The sequence below is a fragment of the Alternaria postmessia genome (assembly GCF_024291825.1).
Source record: "Alternaria postmessia strain BMP 2775 chromosome Unknown scaffold_80, whole genome shotgun sequence".
Lineage (NCBI taxonomy): Eukaryota > Fungi > Ascomycota > Dothideomycetes > Pleosporales > Pleosporaceae > Alternaria > Alternaria postmessia.
This window is the reverse complement of record NW_026260153.1, coordinates 1-20,795: the sequence shown is the minus strand read 5'-3', so window position 1 is coordinate 20,795 and position 20,795 is coordinate 1. Positions and strand designations below refer to the sequence as shown.

General features: G+C 52.1%; 4 protein-coding genes across 4 annotated transcripts; all 4 read left to right on the top strand.

The window, feature by feature from the left end:
* Positions 1-2,018: 2,018 nt before the first annotated feature.
* Positions 2,019-3,093, top strand: J4E82_009000 (uncharacterized protein; the record flags this gene model as incomplete). Its single annotated transcript, XM_051735230.1, has 3 exons — positions 2,019-2,178; positions 2,254-2,636; positions 2,695-3,093. 3 exons carry the CDS (start codon positions 2,019-2,021, stop codon positions 3,091-3,093), a joined length of 942 nt encoding a protein of 313 aa, XP_051584984.1.
* Positions 3,094-4,083: 990 nt separating this feature from the next.
* Positions 4,084-9,193, top strand: J4E82_008999 (uncharacterized protein; the record flags this gene model as incomplete). Its single annotated transcript, XM_051735229.1, has 7 exons — positions 4,084-4,362; positions 4,430-7,115; positions 7,222-7,486; positions 7,620-7,649; positions 7,709-7,746; positions 7,805-8,722; positions 8,775-9,193. 7 exons carry the CDS (start codon positions 4,084-4,086, stop codon positions 9,191-9,193), a joined length of 4,635 nt encoding a protein of 1,544 aa, XP_051584983.1.
* Positions 9,194-12,843: 3,650 nt separating this feature from the next.
* J4E82_008998 (uncharacterized protein) lies at positions 12,844-14,878 on the top strand (the record flags this gene model as incomplete). Its single annotated transcript, XM_051735228.1, has 4 exons — positions 12,844-12,996; positions 13,168-13,420; positions 13,469-13,864; positions 13,914-14,878. The coding sequence occupies 4 exons, from the start codon at positions 12,844-12,846 to the stop codon at positions 14,876-14,878; spliced, it is 1,767 nt and encodes a 588-aa protein (XP_051584982.1).
* A 945-nt stretch (positions 14,879-15,823) lies between these two features.
* J4E82_008997 (uncharacterized protein) lies at positions 15,824-20,600 on the top strand (the record flags this gene model as incomplete). The annotated part of the gene is made up of 4 exons (XM_051735227.1): positions 15,824-16,020; positions 16,177-16,258; positions 16,307-16,621; positions 16,668-20,600. The coding sequence occupies 4 exons, from the start codon at positions 15,824-15,826 to the stop codon at positions 20,598-20,600; spliced, it is 4,527 nt and encodes a 1,508-aa protein (XP_051584981.1).
* Positions 20,601-20,795: the final 195 nt, after the last annotated feature.

Below are 20,795 nucleotides of genomic sequence, written 5' to 3'. Positions count from 1 at the left end.
CAGCTTCCTCTTGTGATGCAGCATCATGTGGTGGAAGCATGTACATACAGTAGTCTGTCTGATTACTTTCCTGACCCCCTTCTAGCGAACTGGGAACACTGAGATAGCCTTCTAGCTGTTGCCAGGTAGCGCTGCTCCCGTAAATGTGCATAGGGTCGCGTCTATCAGTTATGGTAAGACTGAGGTACCATGGATCGTCAAGTGCTGGGCCCGGGCCTAGACGAACCATACCAGTCGAGTTGACGGCATGGCTGTAGCAGTACTCCGGAGAGGAGTCGTTCAAGGCTTGTGCGTAACATGAAGTAGAAAGAAGCAAATGGATTGCCGCAGGTAGCAGACCGAATCTAGCAATCGCTGTTAGCATAGCTAGGGTTGGAGGTAGGTTGGGCAATACACCAAAGCACCGAAGATGATATGCTCTAGGCTGTGGAGGCTTACTGTATTGCTGTATACCAGCTTCATTGTATGTGCACGTACAATGCAATAATATGTCAGCCAAGAGGTGAGGACATCACGGTATCCGCCATAACCGCGAAGACAGGTGCATGGCTCCTGCGGATAAGGACAGCCGAGACATTCTGAGTGTATGCGCAGCTAAAATGGGTCCTTCAAACCCAATTCAGTAATGTGCCTAGCAAACAGTAGGGTTTGGATGTCGCTTTTCAATACTGATCCCCACATCAATTCCCTGACGGGCTGCATCTCGCTTAGTTCCGAAGCGGTTGAGACGGCATGCGGGCGTAGCCGCTGCCGCCTTCATGGTATTCGAGTTGGTGGCTGCGGCAAATTGCATGCCTTCACGTAGCAACAGGCACCCCGGAAAAGAGAAATATCTTACGCCCGACGTGTATCAATTTCCTCTTCGGGACAATGTACACTCGGTCCCAAGGCTTCGTGGAGCCGCATCGCTTGGCAGGTCTTGTCATGACGAATGGGTGATCGTGATTTTGGCTTCAGTTTTCTTTCTCTTTGGTAATAATATCAGCTCTGATTCTGGTTCTTGACAATGATCTCGATCCTACTCCATGTCCGTCAACGTATGATAGGCTTCCAATGAGCCTAAAATGCGTCAGCATATAGCCCTCTGGTTCGCTTGAACTCCTAATTGTGGAGCTACTACTTCAACACGGAGGAGTCTTGCTACATTAATCATTATCTCGTATTGCTTGGGAAACCTGCTAAACCTTTCTCATCATTAGGAAACGAACGATAATATGCTCACCCACATGGAGTAGTTTCCTTTGGGTAAGACTCCATGAGAACAAAGAGAACTGAACTTTACTTGGTAGTAGCTTTGTTTCCGCTCATCACTGTTACTACTGCTACTGAAAATATCCCTAGTAGTCTCTCCGTAAGGACTATACACGGAACACACGGGTATCGTTTAAACCTTTGAAACACTACGAGACATGCTGTCACTGTTGATACAGCCAAACTCTACGGACTTTTCCAGGGAACACATGAGATTATAAAGTCAGGCGTTCCCTCCCTTTCTGCTAATCTTATCCAGGTAGGCTTCAACAGGAAATTCGGGTATCACGGCCTCGGGAAGCTGAGCGAAGGAATATCCTAAGCTGTTGACCCTTGAGATTGCCAACGAAAGCCAAGTACCACACCACAAGGTTGAGTGTTGGCTTCATTGGAACACAGCCATACACGATATCGAAGCTATTCATGATGACATAGCAATGGCCTACAGAATTCAGTGACTGCTTTTAGGCATCCAGTATACCTCGTGCTCAATCGGAAAACACGGATTGAAGAGCCAGCCAAGAGTCTAGATACACGGATGCGAGTGATGTTTGCCTTTTCTTTCATCAGAAAATGTGGATGATAGAGTCAGCTAGGATTCCCGATATGCAGATGCGAGTGAGACAATAGCTTGGTACATAAGGTATAAAGAGTCGCATGTTTGCTTCAGTTACGGCCATCACAGTCCAACATCTACTTCTCAGATCAATTGGTTTACTCGCAAGACGATTCTCTGTTTCAAACTCGAACTTATTCTCATCGCAAAGATGAAATACAATCTTCCACTGCTGCCAATGCTTGCGGCCATGGTGGCTCATCCAGCTATGGGAGCTCCCGCAGCCCTTGAGCATCGACAAGACGATTGGAACGGAGAACAAACTGGTGGCCTCTATTGTGACTCTCAATACACCCCTGTTTGGGCTGACTGTAAGTCTTCGCTCATTCTTTGACCCTGACCTTTCCACCGTCAAAAGTAAATTAACCTTTTCTATTCGTAAACAGGCAGCACAATCATGAATGATAAGTATCAAGGACTCTTCGAAGGGTCTGATAGCCTCTGCATATTCGCCAACGCATGTCGCATCTTCACCGAAGGAAACTGTCGCATCTCGTTCTGCAACAATGAACCCTCAGATGTCTGCTACTCTCGTTCTACATGGGGTGACAGAGCCAGAGACATCGAAGCCGCTTGCGCACCCAATGATGGCGGCTACCAGTACCCTCCTGCACCTGAACTCTGGACGGAGGTCGCTATCAGGCTCAACACAGATTGGGGTCGGTTGTCCACAGAGTCCGGCTACAAGGAGATCTCTATCGAAGAGGAGAAAGCTGAACTTCGTACCTTCTATGAGGCTACATCAGAAGCCAATGAGATAGAAAGCCGAGTATGTGTTCTAGCCTTGTAATATTTTTCTGTTCAGAAGTTAACCAGGTACATTGCAGCAAGCGGACAGATTCTCAGATGTAATCATACGGATTGACAGCTACAAGCCTGGAACAGCGGTACACGTTGGAACATTGCCAGATGGCGGCGCTTTCGAGGTTTCGGAGTCGAGGACTGAAACGTTTTCGGTCAGCGCATCCGCTAGTATTGGCGCAAGTGCATGGGATGCAATCAGTGCAGAGACCGGAATCGAAGTGGGCTACTCGGTTAGCATGACGAATACTGTGTCGATCACCATCAACGTCGACTGCCCCGACGGCACAGGTCAAATCTATTGGCGTCCACTCTTTGACGAATACGAAGGCACTCTTGAGTCTACTGGGAACCGGGTTAGAATTTGGGTACCGAAAGATACAGATCTTTCCCGCAGGAGCTATGACTACCAGTGCTCTGGCTAAGTGGTAACATATCCTGCGCATGGCATCGCCGGTCTTTGTCTACTCAGTACACCGCATGTAGCATACTTTACTATAGAGAAAGAGAATAAATCACGCTGTGCGCAGAAACCGATCTTGTTTCAACTAGCTTCCCTTTGTACATTAGTATTCTAACACTATCAAAGCACTTCAGATTGTCGATGATCATGTCTTGATCCTCGTAGTGTAGAAACTGCCGGCGTCTTCGGCTCTAGACTGCGAGCTAGACTATTATTTGCGCTCCGTACTGAGATGGACTGTTAGGCGGAGAACATCAAATCACCAAGTGTGCGAGAGGACTGAACAAGGGCAGGTTTCCTCGATATGAACAATGCCCTTTGTCCATATAGACTTTAGTCAATGAAACCGGTGGATGATTAGGTAGCGAAGCAGGAGGCTTTGGGCGGGCATGAAGTGCCCCACCACTATGGCCATACGAGGTCAGCATTGACCCTTATGGTGCGAGTTGGTGATGAACAACTTCTCCAGTACTCGCGCAGGTTGTAGTTGGAAATGGCATGCACACGTGATCTGGTGTTCTGACTTCTGCGAACCTGTTCGCCGGGATGGGGATCGGACAAAGACCGGCCCATCGGTTCGCGACGTTTGCGGCAGTGTTGCACGCGGCGACGGTACCTAGGTACGCGCCTCCACACGACAGCCACACAACCGTTATGCCGCGCGGGATCGTTTATACAAAGAATCTAGTTGATTCAGGTTGTTCATATCGTCATGTCGTCGCATCGTCTATTACCACATATGGGACGTTAGCTGGCTGCCTAGCTTGCGGCGTTATCGGGAGTTAGGGCTAGTAAGCAGCAATGATTATATCATACCGACGGCCCGAGCTCTCTACTCAAAAGTGCACTCGCGCCGCGACCGCTTCAACACCTTCTCGCCGCTTTCGACGCCCTGATCTGCCTCAACTCTGCGATACACAGAGTCCCGGCAATCACAAGCACCATCCGATCGATGCAGGGCCAACAACAGACGCCCTTTCTCCCCAGCATCCCGCTCGCGCACGGCTATCTGACAGCCTCGAAGCACGACCGGCAGCCATTATGCGGTAATAGCGAGGGCTGGGGCCCGATCAGCCCTATACGATACGACTTCACACCGTGTTTCCTGGATGTGTGGATAGCCGTCGTCGGAGTGTTTGGGATCGTGGGAGGTGCCGGCGCGTTGTGGTATCTCTACAGGAAGTGCCCGCCTCAGCCTGTAAAGCGCAATTGGCACTTTTACGCGAAGCTGGTACGGAAAACATTCTGAGACCATCAGGTGACTCAGCTGAACAGTTGCTAACATTTTGCGCCTCCAGATATCCCTCGGCGCCCTCATCGCCACTACGGCCGTACAAGCCGCGCTCCAGATCGAGTACTACAAGGACGTATGGGCCGGCGACTTCCGTTTCTGGACATCGATTATCACCATCGTCTCACTCGGCGTCGTCTTTTACATCCAATACATCGAACACTGGCGCTCGCGGAATGCCAACGGTGTGGTCCTCTTCTACTGGCTCTTCCTGCTCCTCGCATATGCCGTCAAGCTCCGCTCCCTCGTTTCACAACAGGTGCATCGTGAACATGTGGCATACTTCGCAGTCTTCTGTGCTAGCGTTGGGTTGGCCGGACTATCTTTCATTCTGGAATGGCTGGTTCCGAAGCGCCTGAGCGACTACGACATGCTTGGAGACGACGATGAATGTCCATACGAATACGCAGACGTCTTCTCCGTCTTGACATTTGGTTGGATGACACCTCTGATGAAGCAGGGTTACAAGACTTTCCTTACCCAGGACGATCTTTGGAACTTGCGAAAGCGCGACACGACTCGACACACCTCGCAGACATTTGAGGATTCTTGGCAATATGAGATGGAAAAGAAGCACCCTTCGCTGTGGTTGGCAATGTTCCGCTCGTTCGGCGGTCCTTACTTCCGCGGCGCTGCCATCAAGACTGTGAGCGATGTCCTGAACTTCGCTCAACCTCAATTGCTCAGACTTCTGATCACCTTTGTCGATTCGTACCGCAAGGACTACCCCGGAGAGCCTCAGCCTCTCATTCGTGGCGCTGCTATCGCGCTCGCCATGTTCGCCGTGTCTGTCTCCCAGACCGCCTGTTTGCACCAGTACTTCCAACGTTCTTTCGAGACCGGTATGCGCATCAAGTCGTCCCTTACGGCTGCCATCTACTCCAAATCTACTCGTCTATCCAATGAAGGTCGCGCATCCAAGTCAACTGGTGATATCGTCAACTACATGGCCGTGGATACACAGCGTCTGCAGGATCTTGCGCAATACGGTCAACAGCTGTGGTCTGCCCCATTCCAAATCATCCTGTGCATGCTCTCACTGTATCAGTTGCTCGGTGTTAGTTGTTTCGCAGGTGTGGCCGCCATGTTCGTAATGATTCCCATCAACGGTGTGATTGCACGATGGATGAAGACTCTGCAGAAGGAGCAAATGAAGAACAAGGATTCGCGTACCAAGCTCATCTCTGAGATTCTCAACAACATGAAGTCGATCAAACTCTATGCTTGGACAACCGCCTTCGCCAACCGCTTGAACACCATCCGTAACGACCAGGAACTCAAGACCCTGCGCAAGATTGGTGCAACTCAAGCATTCTCGACTTTCACCTGGTCTACCACTCCATTCTTGGTCTCCTGCTCAACTTTCGGTGTATTCGTTCTGACGCAAAACCGTGCTTTGACGACTGACATTGTTTTCCCTGCTCTGACGCTCTTCAACCTCCTCACATTCCCGCTTGCTATCCTTCCCATGGTCATTACTGCCATTGTTGAGGCTAGCGTAGCTGTTGGCCGTATCACTGGATACCTGACCGCCGATGAGTTGCAGGAGGACGCTGTTATCCGTGAAGACGCCGTGGCTGAGATTGGCGACGAGTCGGTTCGCATCCGTGATGCTAGCTTTACTTGGGACAGGAATGCTGAGCGCCGAGCCCTTCACGACATCAACTTCACCGCACACAAGGGAGATCTCGCGTGTATCGTCGGTCGCGTTGGTGCAGGAAAATCCTCGCTTCTTCAAGCAGTGCTCGGTGATCTTTGGAAAATCCATGGTGAGGTTGTGCTTCGTGGAAAGACCGCCTATGTTCCACAGTCAGCTTGGGTTATGAACGCGTCTGTTCGTGAGAACATTGTATTCGGTCATCGTTGGGATCCTCAGTTCTACGAGAAGACTGTCAACGCCTGTGCTCTACGAGATGATTTTGCATCACTTCCTGATGGTGACCAGACCGAAGTTGGTGAACGAGGTATCTCACTTTCGGGTGGTCAAAAGGCTCGTCTTACACTTGCTCGTGCTGTGTACGCTCGCGCGGACATCTATCTTCTGGACGACTGTCTATCGGCTGTTGACCAGCACGTCGGACGCCATCTCATCGACAACGTACTTGGTCCCAAGGGTCTGCTTGCAGGCAAGACGAGGATTCTGGCAACCAACTCTATCCCGGTCTTGATGGAAGCAGACATGATCCTACTTTTACGCGAAGGCAAGATTTTGGAGCGAGGCAGCTATGGACAACTAATGGCCATGAAGGGCGAGATTGCTCAACTGATCAAGACATCCCAAAACGAAGACCAAGGAGAAGATGACAGCACTCGCACATCTGACAGCATCATGAGCGACGAAGACTCTACCGTGTACGGTGGTAGTCCTGGTGAAGACGACGAGGAAGATCAAGCTGAAGCTGAAGCTGCCCAGGAAGGTGGCGCGCATCTCGCTCCTTTGAGGGTCGGAGGCGGTACGGCCCGCAAGTCGAGCTTCCAGACTCTTCGCCGCGCCAGCACTGCAAGTTTTAAGGGACCTCGTGGAAAGCTGACCGATGAAGAGGGCGGCGGATTGAAGAGCAAGCAGACCAAGGAGTTCTCCGAGCAAGGCAAGGTCAAGTGGTCCGTCTATGGCGAATACGCAAAGACCAGTAATCTTGCAGCTGTTACAATCTATCTGCTGCTCCTCCTGGGAGCCCAGACATCATCAATTGGTAAGTCGCAGGATCATGGGTGCTTTCATATCGCTACAGGCGTGAGTAGCACGCTATTGGCTCGTCGCTTTTTCGTCTTCTTGGGGTTGACGCTAACATCATGCAGGCGCAAGTGTATGGCTCAAACATTGGTCGGAGATGAACCAGAAGGCCCATGGGAACCCTCATGTGGGGAAATACATCGGTATTTACTTCGCGTTTGGTGTGGGATCTGCTGCCCTTGTCGTCGTGCAGACGTTGATTCTCTGGATTTTCTGCTCCATCGAAGCTAGCCGAAAGCTACACGAGCGGATGGCGTTTGCCATCTTCCGCTCTCCAATGAGCTTCTTCGAGACAACACCTGCAGGACGCATTCTCAACCGATTCTCAAGGTAGGTCATCTTCCACACTTAGGTTCATGCCCGCGGTCCGGCCCTTGCCCCTTGATAGCCGTGTTTCCGCCTTCCCGCGGAGCATGCGCCTTGACCCTGTTTGCATATCAACACTGGCTAACCTGCTTGACAGTGACATCTATCGAGTCGACGAAGTTCTAGCGTGAGTTGATTACTATTCTTCCAACCATCTGCCGGTGGCTTTCTAACATGTGCTTCTAGCCGAACGTTCAACATGCTCTTCGTCAACTCCGCTCGAGGTATGCAGCCACCCCCACATGCATCCCATTTTGTGTCACAGTTGACTGACCGATGTAGCCGGGTTCACCCTTGTTGTTATCTCGTGGTCGACCCCAGTTTTCGTTGCTCTCATCCTGCCGCTCGGCGCACTCTACCTTTACATCCAGCGATATTACCTGCGCACCTCGCGGGAGCTCAAGCGCTTGGACAGCGTTAGCCGCAGCCCGATCTATGCCCACTTCCAGGAGAGTCTCAGTGGTATGAGCACGATCCGTGCGTACAACCAGCAGAAGCGTTTCGAGATGGAGAATGAATGGCGTGTCGACGCCAATCTGCGTGCATACTACCCTTCCATTAGCGCTAACCGGTGGCTGGCTGTTCGTCTGGAGTTCCTTGGCTCAGTCATCATCTTGGCTGCTGCTGGTTTTGCCATTATTTCCGTTGCCAGCCACAGCGGCCTATCAGCCGGTATGGTGGGTCTGGCCATGTCGTACGCTCTTCAGATTACGCAGAGCCTCAACTGGATTGTTCGTCAGACTGTTGAGGTGGAGACTAATATCGTTTCTGTTGAACGTGTGCTTGAGTATGCCGCACTACCCAGCGAGGCGCCTGAGATCATCTCCAAGAACAGGCCACCAATCAGCTGGCCGTCTCAGGGTGCTGTCACTTTTGACAACTACAGCACCCGATACCGCCCTGGTCTTGACTTGGTGCTGAAGAACGTCAATCTTTCCATCAAGCCAAAGGAGAAGATCGGTGTCGTGGGTCGTACGGGTGCTGGCAAGAGTTCACTCACTCTCGCATTGTTCCGTATCATTGAGCCTGCAGAGGGCAACGTGAGCATCGACAACCTTAACACTAGCACCATTGGTCTTCTCGACCTCCGCAGACGCTTGGCTATCATTCCACAAGACGCAGCGCTCTTCGAAGGCACTGTGCGCGACAACCTTGACCCAGGGCATGTTCACGACGATACTGAACTCTGGAGTGTACTAGGTAAGCTCCCATTATCATGCCTCTCTGACTCTCTATCTAATTAATCCAACAGATCACGCCCGTCTCAAGGACCACATCTCCTCCATGCCCGGCCAACTTGACGCCACCATCAATGAAGGCGGCTCCAACCTCTCCTCCGGTCAACGCCAACTCGTCTCCCTTGCCCGTGCCCTGCTCACTCCTTCCAACATCCTCGTCCTCGACGAAGCAACCGCCGCTGTCGACGTCGAGACAGATGCTATGTTGCAAACTACACTCCGCACTAGCATGTTTAACAATAGGACCATCATCACCATTGCGCATCGCATCAACACCATTCTAGACAGCGATCGCATCATCGTCTTGGACAAGGGCGAGGTGAGAGAGTTTGATAGCCCGGCTGAACTTGTCAGGCAGAAGGGCCTGTTTTACGAATTGGTGCGTGAGGCGGGTTTGTTGAATAGTTTGGATATGAGTCAGTCGTCTAGCTGAAGTCATTAGTCCTGACAGAAAAAAAGAAAAGAAAAGAGAATATGATTGATGCGTGCGATGGGGTATGATGAAGATCGGGGAGAAAGAGATTGCAAACTCAATGTGGACGGGACGCTTCCACGATTGGCCTCGTTGGGGACGCATGTGTAGAAAAGAGACCACGCGGATGGTGTTGGTTGAGGGTATCTCGCTCGCTACGTGGAGTGTGGCAAGAGGCAGGGATATGGCTTGGTGGAGAGATGTGGAGATGGAGAAAAGAACAGGAAAAAGGATATTAATCTTGGTAGACGTGTGTAAAAAATTGTAATACTGTTTTAACTTGCAAATTTTCCTTGGAACTAAGCATGTTTTCCGGATGATAGGTGGGTGGATACGATACCCTATGTTGGAGTCAACACTTGAGGGTGTCGCAATAGCATGCCAACACCTTCATGCAAGTTACGTTACGAACAGCAAGTCGGAACTATCTACTTCTGGGACTTCACTGCGTCCAAGAGAAGTACAGATGGTTTGGTGTCTTGTCAAGTCATGCAGTATCTCAAGACTGTCTAAATGTGATATCACGCGTCAAGCTATGCATAAACGGTTGATCAGCCACAAACCAACACTCGGCCCTGGTGGGTATATCATCCTTCATCGCGTGAGAGGAAGGAGATATCATGGCCGTTTGTACGATATCCAAATCTATCATGTTGGATATGTTGAGAAGCAGGACCTTGGCTGGCCATTTGCTTTTAGCCAAGCCTTCTTGTGTTATCAGACGCTCTCGGGTATCAATTCCCCGGGAGAAAGTTCGGAAGGATCAACTTTCTTTCCGTAAGGGTTACAGCGGCCGTTGTGATCAGATGGTGAGGTGAGATGTCTGGAAGGAATCTGAGATGCAACTGGCATATTACAGCGGCAGTTACCCGAACAGAGATTCTGGACATGAATCGAGGCTGTCAAGTGCAGCGGTGAAAGCAGTGCCTCTAGGCGCTCTTCCCACGACAGATACGAACTGAATGATCATAGTCAGGTGATCGTCATTCCATTGTGTCTATCTTTGGTAGCATGGTTACTTGAACATCGGAGCAAACGTTTCATCGTCCACGCTTTCCGAACCCCGTTGCCGCCGTGTATCGTGATCTAGCGGTAAACATCATGCACTCTTATCCAGCATCTAGATAGCCATCGCAGAAACGCACGTTGGAGAAAGATTACCGACCCAATAGACGTCTACATGGGGGAGGGAGGGAAACCCGCGGCAGGTTACGGTACCCGTGCGTCCTCGTCATGAGAGCATGGCGTTCATAATCGTTGTCAACTGGTGCGAATCAGAGATCCCGGGCGATTTCTTTGACGCTGGAACGTTGCGCAGAGGCTTTGTGTAAGCGACGTTTGCTACCTTGCCGACACGAGGTGCGGAAGGGTCATGGCGTGGGCCAGCGTGTCACGGCATGTCCGTTGACAAGGCACATCACCTTCCGCTTCTACGTGGTGGCGCATATATGCCGGATCCTAGTGAGAGGGAACAGTATCATGACTGGTTGCGAGGCCGGCGTAAGTGTCCGAGCATGGTTCTGTGGTGCGTGTAACGTAGGTTTAGTTGTAGGCTAGCGGCCCGTAGCCGTCTTGGTAGAAACGGTACAACGGTGCGGCACGTTATCTCCGCTACGCTATTCCAGTGTGGCGCGGAAGAAGTCTGGGTTCCGTGTCTGGGTTGTCTATACGACATGAGCTCAGGGCCACGCCATGTGGATACAGCAGATTGTTGTCGGTGAGTCGGTATCCTCACACGACAAGAGTGAAACAGCAGAAGGGTAGATACATTGTGCGGCAATGTGCAGAAATCAGTCCATCACATACAGCAACTGTGCGCAGGCGTTAGCGAGATGGAACACCTGTCTAACTTGTCTTGGGCCAACTCACATCAGATCGTATCGATCAGATTTATCGAGCCAGATTGATTTCAATCTCTCGCCAACAGCCTGGTAAGCGGATGGACGCGCGCGGGCCTGACCGAGATCGAAAGGATTCCGTGAAGAATTCTTGTATACTTCCTTTAGATGCAGCCCGTGGCGCTAGAATGGGCGCAGTGTCGTAAGGATGAAGACCCTTCGGCTGTTTGAAGGCTTTGTTCCTGTGGTTCGGGGACGCGGGTACATCTGTTTAGCGCTCTTGGCACATGTGATGCCCAGGCCTCGTGCTGTACATTCCAATGGCCGTGCTATGACTGGCGGCAATGTGGTAAGCGAAGGTAGAACAGTGAGGGCGATCACAGGGATAGATGCAAGCCGTGGGGTATCTGATGCCTAAACGGCTTCTGGCCGTGGGGGAGACACCATCGTAAATTTCATCGCAGTGTGGACTAGCTTGATGGCTTGCGTGGGATGTGTATACGTGGGGTCGAGAAAGCTGCAGCTGCTACCAATATGGGCGCGAAGTCTGGTGTTGATGTAACTGTGTCTACTGCGATGGCGAGCGTGTGGTCATCTCTCAAAGGATTTCTGATCAGAACTACTAATCGTAGATTGACGTTATTCAGATGGGATCGATCACGAGGACTCCGTATACTCCGCGGAACAGGCTTCAGCACTAGTGTGTATACATTCATGCGGAACAACGTCAGGATCCCTGTCCGTCCCGCAACTGGTCACTTTTTCGGTTCAACGTTTACTCAGTGAGAGCGCAGAGTCTCCGAATAGAGTTACGGCGTACATTCGGGGGAGTGGGAAGATGCAAGAGACATCTCCACAAGCCCTAATTCAGACCCCCAGGTCGACGCCTCCTGTCGCTCAACGGCTACGGTAGCCCTTGGCCCATTGTCCGCGGACAGACATTCCATGCGATGTGTTCTGTGTGTTTGCTTGAAGAGGTCAAGACGCCTGTCGTCGCCGAACGGATGCGTGCGAGGGTAGGTGCAGTGTGCAGGAGACAGGAGTCGACAGATCTAGGGCTTGTAATAATGAAGTGAGGCCTGCCTTATAACCTGAGAGCCTGGTCGATACATTCGGTCCTATTATCGTTGTTCCATCAAGAGCTCGTTCGTTGCTTTTTTATCCTGGATACTGCGGCTCTGCTTAGGTTCACAACGTTGGCGCAGACGATATTCGCAAAGACCAGTCAAACTGGAGTACCGCCCGCCTTTGGTCCCGCAACTAGCTTCCCCCGAATAACTACTGGCACCTCGTCCAAACACCTTCGGAGTGGCTAGGAAGATCGTGACTAGTCGAGTCTCTTCGATGGTGGATGTAGCGGCACCTTTACGATACAACTGAACCCAACACCGAGCTCAGGCTTATCTCGGATCTGCAACTAGAAGAGGGGCATCTTTCGTTCGCCCAAGAGTTGGGATTTGGCCCGGAACTGGCTCTTTCTGGTAAGCAATTCCAGCGCAAGATGTTAAGCGAAGTGTGCGCAGCTCAGAACCATGCTCAGCGAGTCACGTCTCGATCGTCCCGATCTCGACCATCCATTTCGCCTTGATTATTGCTCCAATGAGGTGGTTTCCGCTTGGTATAACATTCAACTGACTAATGGACAGCCTATCCCTACTTTTGTGTTCTTCTCGAACGCCACAGGACGACAATATATGCTCTTATATTAGTAAAGGCGTTCCATCAAGTAGTTCGCGGGCTCCGTTAGCTGCATCTCCATAACTACCCACCTGCATGGCGAAGTTCCGGCCCGTGGACCCATCGGCCCCTCCCGCCAGGGACCGGCAGCCAATGCAGACGAGCGATGGCGCTGCCATGACGGGCGACCGACGTGGGGAAGACTCTTGGGCGATGGTTCATGGTGGCGATGAGTTTGGGAAGTCGTCTGTGAGTGTTGTTTCTTTTTCATGTCTCGGGGAGTTGATAAGGTTTCGGCTCGCTCCTGCGCTTCCAGCGGATGGCGCCACATTTAGCGGCTGCCGTGACCCAAACAACCGGGACCGGCATACGCCTGGTATAATCGGCAATAGCGATGGGCATATATGCTGATACCTTCAGGCAATATCCTCGCAAGCCATCGAAGCCACCGTCAAGCAGGACGGACCAGAGGAGGCTGTCGCCATTCCGACACCCATCGGCTGTTGGAAGGTCATCTCGCCTGACGGTCGTGAAGAGCGCGTCTTTAAGCCAATCCCCGGCTTCGAACATCTATTCAACGGCCCAGCACAGTTGCAGAGAATTCCCCGTCCGGCAGAGTCGCCTAGGGCTGTTGTAACGCCAGTCTGCCAGCCTGTCGTATCCCAGGTACCGAGTAAGATCGAATGCTTGCTCTGAAAGTTCCCTTCGCTAATTGGTCCAGCTCTGTCGAGAGAAGGCCAGACTAAGAAGCGAAAGAGAACTCGGTCACGAGCAAGAGGACGTCTAACTCAAACCGTGGCTCGACAGCCTAGCGACGATGAGAATGACGAACAACTTGATGACAGAGATGTCAGTGTGCCAACCGCAAAGTCCTACACCTTCTACATTGGCGACGTGAAAGAACTCAAGCGCTTCTTCCGAAAACGACTGGACGAACTCACCATGAAGCCAGTACGCCCTATCGTCACGGCTTGGGTCAAGCTACTGGAGCCGAAGCGTTTGACCCGGTTCGGTCCATACCACAAAAAGCTGCCTAATGAACAGCCTCAGGAATGTACCCCACCTTGGTGGCCTCGGGATGTGCCCTATGAAGAGCCCTCTCACCTGGACAAAGATGGTAAGCTGTCATTCCCGTTTGCAATCGCATGCCAACTAACTCTTCACAGGTCTCCTGACATTAGCAGTCGATCTCATGCTCCAGCACCGTAATATCGACGTGGGCAAGCGTAACATGGACTGGGTCACCAGGCTCAGAAATGCAGCGCATTATGCCGTAGAAACAACACCACCGGATCAGTTCTCCTCGTCCAAAGGTTCTGCGTTTAGTGAGAGGATGCAAGGGCGAGCCCTGGGCGAGATCATACCGAATCTTTTCGACATTGCACTATCATACCAGGAACATTTTGCGAGATATACCCTCTATGAAGGTACAAACAATCGGGATCCTGGTATAGGCACACATGTGACCTGGCAGCCACTTATGAGACCACCACGGCAGGCTCCCGCCCCTAGGAAGCGCGTTCGAAAGACCAGGACGAGGCCAGCATCAAGAACAGAGTATGACGCCCACGGATCTGGCCACGACACCGAGGTCGACAACACCGCAACCGAGTCGCATCTGCGAGAAGAGGGACAGGTTCGAGAACTACGACAACAGGCGCAAGCTCCCAGTCACGGAGATCCAACTCCGCATCTACAACACATGCATGTAGGCAGCTCCATGCCAACGCTGAACACTTCCTTTGATCAGTCGATGCACGCTTTTCACCTAGGTGACAGCATGGATTTGGACGTCAAGCTGGCCGACCATGTACCGTACCAGGGTCGGTTTTCAGTCCGGAGTAACTTTGATTACGACCAACCAATGCAGTTCCCAAACGGTCTTCCAAGTTACCATCATATCCCACAGCCACAACAGGGTGTTGGCCGATCCGACATAATCCCAGCGACCACATCTGGATACGAGCAGCCGTTCTCCATGTTTCCAGCCTACCATCCTCAAGCCGGAATTTCAAAGTTCAAAAGCAGCGCTGGATTTCCTGTTTATCATGACGTGTTTGTTCCGCCATTCTTCGATGGTTTACCTACTGTGAACAGCATCAGCTGTCAACCAGAAGCTTCTCACCATTAACTGCTTGCGACTTAGCGTGCATTTCTCGCGTTTGCCTACATGATTGTGTCTTGGTCCTTTTGTTGCTAGTTCTCATGTCCTCGAAACGACTCACGAATGTAACGTTCTCCTTTCTCATCTCGTATTGCTCCCACGTTTATTGAGCTTCTGTTCCAGCACAGCGACTTGGTACCCTGCCATGCTGGATGCTTCGGCACACTCGCTGGAACATGGTTTGGTGCGCTTTTCTTGGCTTTACCTTTCTCCATCGCCCGCGTCTTGCAATATACCCCATACGACGTCACGCCGCTCACGACTGCATTGCAACGACGCCGGTACAAAAGTTCATGGCTGCCTAGTGGAGGAGATAATTGGATACCAGGCGAGTTTCCTAGGTTTGGGACTGTTCTTGCTAGAAGGCGTTGTATAAAAGCTTGGGGTAGTTGGTCTTTATGGAAGAGGATGTGGGAAGATGGCCAGGTTGTGTGGGTGGTCGATAGCCATGCAACGGTAAATAAGTGGTAGGAAAGACATGTGGACACAAAACATGGTTATGAACAATATTTCGGGTATGTTAGATATCAAATCAAGATATCGAATCAAAGACATGGATACTATGCGTGAAGTTCCGGGTGAAGTGGCGCTGAGGAGAGAGTTGCAGATGGTGCAGGCGGAAGTGTGAAACTAAGGGCGGAGACTCGGGGCTCCAGCCACACGTATGCCAAGGCGCCCGACCGCGTCACGGGCCCGGGCTCTGAGCTCACGGCTTCTCTTGTTCGCGACATTCATGGGCCTTTGTTGCATTCAGCAGCAACCGCCAGTCGCATCCAACCCGACTCGGCCAAGCAGCCCAATCACGACTGCCAAACGCTTGCCCGCACCGAACCTCTTTGTCGCATGCACATCGGCCGTGACGTTGACGTGGATTGATCGCGAACTAACACCTTTCGTGATAGAGTCGCGACCATGGCGACACCACGAGGCGGAAAGAGCGGCGGCGGAGGCGATCGAGGACGCGGTCCAAAAGGCGGCAACAATTTCAATGCCAATCGCGCGCGCGGTAGAAATAATGCGCAAAACGAGGAGCGACCGGCGCAAGGCCTATACACACCCGGACAGGGACGAGGACGGAGTGCGGATGCGAAGAACAACCACAGCAACTCGTAAGTCTGCATACCCACTCTGACCTTAGCACAGGGCGCGGGCGGACCGATGGCGCCGTCACCAGGAGCATACTACACCACCGCCATCGTTGCGATGCATACCAGACGAGGGCCTCCCACGGCCGCTCGCGGCCTATTCTAACAAGACTTTTCTAGGAACTCTTCTAATACAAGCCACTTCGGCGCGTCGAGCACGCCATCGTTTGCGCCCCATGAATACCAGAAGCGACTACAACACGTAAGGACTATGGATATCTCCCTAGCTATTCAGTACTGACAGTCATAGATTAAAGCGGAGCGCCCCAAGATACGCGAAAAGTTCATTCGCGATGGCCTGATGAACCCAGAGGGCCAAATGCGCCTGGTCGATTCCGTCAAGCTGTACGGCTTATGCCAGGAGATGTGTCCGGAATACGAGCGCGTGCGTCGCATAGTCGAACTGGATGTCAAGGCGCCAGAATGCACACCCGAGACCCAACACCTACCGTCCCGTAGTCAACGCATCGCAGACGAGTCGCGCATGGTCAAGGCATATGCACGCTCGGCGGCAGGTATGGACGTGGAGCTGGTCTCGGAGATCCGGTCGCCGCCCACTTGCTTGGTAAGTTAGTAGCAGTCTATACATGTTCGTGATTTAATTTCTGCAGAGAACCCTCAAATATCTGTACGGACGCCTAGATGAAGATGACTTCCAATTTCTTCACTCATGGCTCTGGGACCGCACGCGAGCCATTCGAAAAGACCTCCGGACGCAACGCATCGAAAACAGAGCCGACATCGCCATACTGCTCACTTCCCTCGAGTACAGCGCCCGGTTCTACATGCTTTCGGCCCACCACATGGCACGGAGTACAAAGGACGATTACTCGCATCAACAAGACGTCGAGCAGCTGAACCAGACGCTGATCTCACTTAAAGAGCGATACGCCGATAACCGACGGGCCAACATCATATCAGAATGCGAAGCCGAATTCTGGGCATACCGATTGATTCTAGCCCCCATCTACGCCAGTACCCAGCTCGAGAACGAACTCCATCGTCTGCCTAGCGACCTACGAAACAATCCACGAGTGCAGACCGCTCTGGAGATCTTCCGCCTCCTCAAAACCATCATCATTCACAACAACTACAAGAGCTTCGTGCAGTGCCAGTCCAACTGGAAGCGATTTTGGGATCTGGTCAAGTCGCCAAGGGTGTCATATCTCATGGCATGTGCGGCCGCTATATCGTTTAATAGGGTCCGCCACGTTGTGCTTGATGTAGTATGGCGTTGTTATCGGGTCGGCCTGTACAGGCATCAAGTCCCCGTCGAGTTTTGGACAACGGACAAGCTGAGGGAAGTTCTTGGTATGGATACCGAAAAAGAAGCCGTGGAGTTTTGTGAGGCGCACGGCTTCGTGTTCGAGGTCAACGAGGAAGGCCGCACTTTCATGGACATCAAGCAAAAGAATTTCAACCGAAAAGCTGACGTGCTTCCGAAAGCCGATGTCAAGCCTCAGTTCTTCTCCGAAACGATTGTCGAGGTGAAGCGGTGTGGCCGCCCATTGTCAGCTGTTATTGCAGGCTTGACCGTCCAGGAGGCCAAAAAGGGTGGCCTGTCTACTGCGCAAGCTCAGCAAATGGATGATCAATCTTCGCTGTTCGTTCCGGAGACGACCAACGTCTTCAAGCAACAGGCTATGGAGACGAAATCTTCCGTTGGCAACTTTGGCTACAATCCGGCCGCGTCTCCCTTCCAGCCTAATGGCGCTTCTACAACATCTCCAAATCCGTTCGCGAAAGCAATCCAGCCTGGCCTCTTCGATCCTTCAAAGAATGACATCCAATTCGCGCAGCCTGCGGAAGCGAAGCCCAACCCATTCCTGCAAAAGAACGCCAATCAATGGCCTTTGGCATCGCCTGTACCGTCAGCGAACCCTTTCCTGAAGAACAACACTGCGCAGTCGGAATCTACACCACAGACTGCTGCAAACCCATTTCTGAAGTTCAATAATGCTACACAGTCAGAGTCAACAACATCAACGACTCCCGCGAACCCTTTCTTGAAGAACAATGCCGTACAGCCTCAGTCTACGACACCTCCAACTCCTGCAAATCCGTTCATGTCCGGATCGTTCGCACAACCTAAACCTCAAACTCAACCTAAACCTCAAACTCAACCAGAAGCTTCTGTCCCTGGACCCACAGTATCAGCCCCTACAGCTATGCCCAGGCCTGCTTCCGCTTTCAACTTTACTGGATCGTCATTCAATTCCACCCCTGCAAATGGACTACGACAGGAAGGATTTTCCTTCACTCCTGCTGGATCACCACCGCCAGCTGAGACATCTTCACAAGACGAGGAAACAAAGAAGGCGGAGCAGGCGAAACAGGAAGCTGCTGAGAAGCAACGAAAAGAGGACGAGGCACGCCAGCGCGTACGGGAAGCACAACAGGCAAAGCAGGCGAAAGAAGCAGAGCAGAGGCGACAGCAGGAGGCGGCAGAGGCTGCCGCTGCACAACAAAGACAAGCGCAGGCGGAGCGAGAGCGAAAGGCCCGCGAACAGCAAGAAGAGTTGGCACGACAGGCAAGGCAACGTAAACTACGAGAAGAGGAGGCGCGCGCAGCACGGATACGGGAGAAGGACGCAGCGTTGCATGCGCTCACGGCGGATGTAATGTTTAACCCACAGGAAGGACTGATAATGCAGTTTGTCGAAAACGATATCATGAACATGGCCAGGGTGGCTATGATGACGGTAGAAATGGAGAAGAGGGTAGCGATGGTAGACCGGAAGTACGAAAAATACTTGGAAGAGTTGAAGCGAGCAGGTTTGGCCAAGATGATGGCAGCGGCAGAGAAGAAGAGGCGGCTGCAAAAGGCACGGGAGAGGAGGAAACGATTGAAGGAACAGCGAGCGAAGGTAGAGGTTGGGGGAGTAGAGCAACTTGCAGACACGCCTGCACCAGTACAACCGGCAATCTCGAACGGCAAGGCGTCAACAGTGGTGCCACCAGAAGGACGATCATCTTTGAAGCAATCTGTGGCTCCCCAGAACAGTCGGCGCGCCAAGCGAACCCAAGAGCGTCACCAGGCTCAAGCTTCAGAGACAAATGGTGTGAGCCCGACTAAACCGGCACCAACACCGGTCAACAACAAGGCTTCTGATGCTTCATTCGACAAGAGCACAAGCAACGCTAGTACATCGATTTCCGCGTACTCGCAGGCCTATCAACAAGCCGTTGCAAATGCACCCGTAGACCGAACTGAAACAGACTGGTTCAGGCTACGAGCTAGAGGCATCGATCCAAGCAAGCACCGCAAGCGCAGTTTTGACTTTGGTTCATCGGACGAAGAAAAGCCAAAACTGATCGAATCAAAGCGACCCAAGCTATCACCGGATTCTCCTGCGCCAGAGCACCAGGAGCAGCCCGCACCGAAGACTATGCTTGAGGAGCAGCGTGCTCGCGTCGAAGCCATCAAGGAGTCTTTCAGGAGGTCAGCATCCTCAGTATCGCCTACTCAGTCCTTCAACGGCGCAGTGTCTTTCAACGGACGGTCTTCGTTCAATGATTCGACAAGTAGTCTCATTGCAAGGGCCCGACAGACGCTGGCAAACTCAAAGGCCGAGATGCCACCACCTTCGTTTACCCCTAGCAGGTCCATGTATCGAAGGGAATCTTTTGACGGTAATGCAAGCCAGCTCATCGCACGAGCTAGGGGTCTCACGTCTGCCTCCGCCTCTGCGTCAAACGTCCAACATGACTGGAGTCGTAGTGTACCTAACCTTGGCCTCTCTGCATCGCAAAGCCAGCACTCTACCTACGGCACATCTACGTACGGCAATACGCTCCGCACCAGCACCTCGACAAAGAGCCGTCCAGCGTACTGGGATCGCACGAGCCGCTTCGTACCCCGCCATCTCTACGGCCAGGGTGCAGAAGCCGTTCGTGCCTACAGGGTTGAACAGGGTCTTAGCAAATCACCTGCCAGCACCCGGCCTGCTAGTACAGAGCCTCTGGATATTTCTTCGCCGATACCGACGCAGGTCTCGTACAATCGACAGGCGAAGACACAGCCGATGATGGGCTTCAAGCAAGAACAGTACACTGGCGATTTCGTGTCAGCCAGCAATTTCCAGGCCGTCAATGGGGATTCTCTACTAATCGATAACAACGCCATTATGACTGATCAAGAAGATGAACTTGAGTCGTACAACAACCACTTTGGTACTACTGACTCGTATCCTGGTGCTCAGTATCCTACTTCTCTCTCCCAGCAGCAACATGAGCAAAAGGAAGAGTACTACGATCAAGATGCAGACCAAGAAGACGCGGATTCTGAGATGCTTGATGGCGAGGAAGATGAAGAGTTGCTTGATTATGATGAGGACTCTGAGCTTGACGAAGAGGAGGTTGGTGAGGACGAGCACGAGGTCGAGGAGGAGCTAGAGTCTTTTAATGAGGAAGATGAGGAAGACGACGAGGATGATGAGGAAGAAGAAGAAGATGATGATGATGATGATGGCGGTAGTGAGGGTCTAGCCGGCAATGAGAAACCGGGGGCTACCGAGGACGACCCTATTGAGTTGTCGGATTAGACGTCCTGATCCGTGTTGGGAAGTTTTTCAGAAGAAGGTTGAGGTTCGATGGGGTTGTATCATATAAAACACTTGTATGCATAGCGAGGGCGTTTTGTCTGTTTTTTTTTCTTCCTCTTCTGGAATGTTTTACACAGGGCAAGGCATGGCATAGCATGGGTTATGGATCTGGGGGGGGGGGGGGGGGGGGTTAGA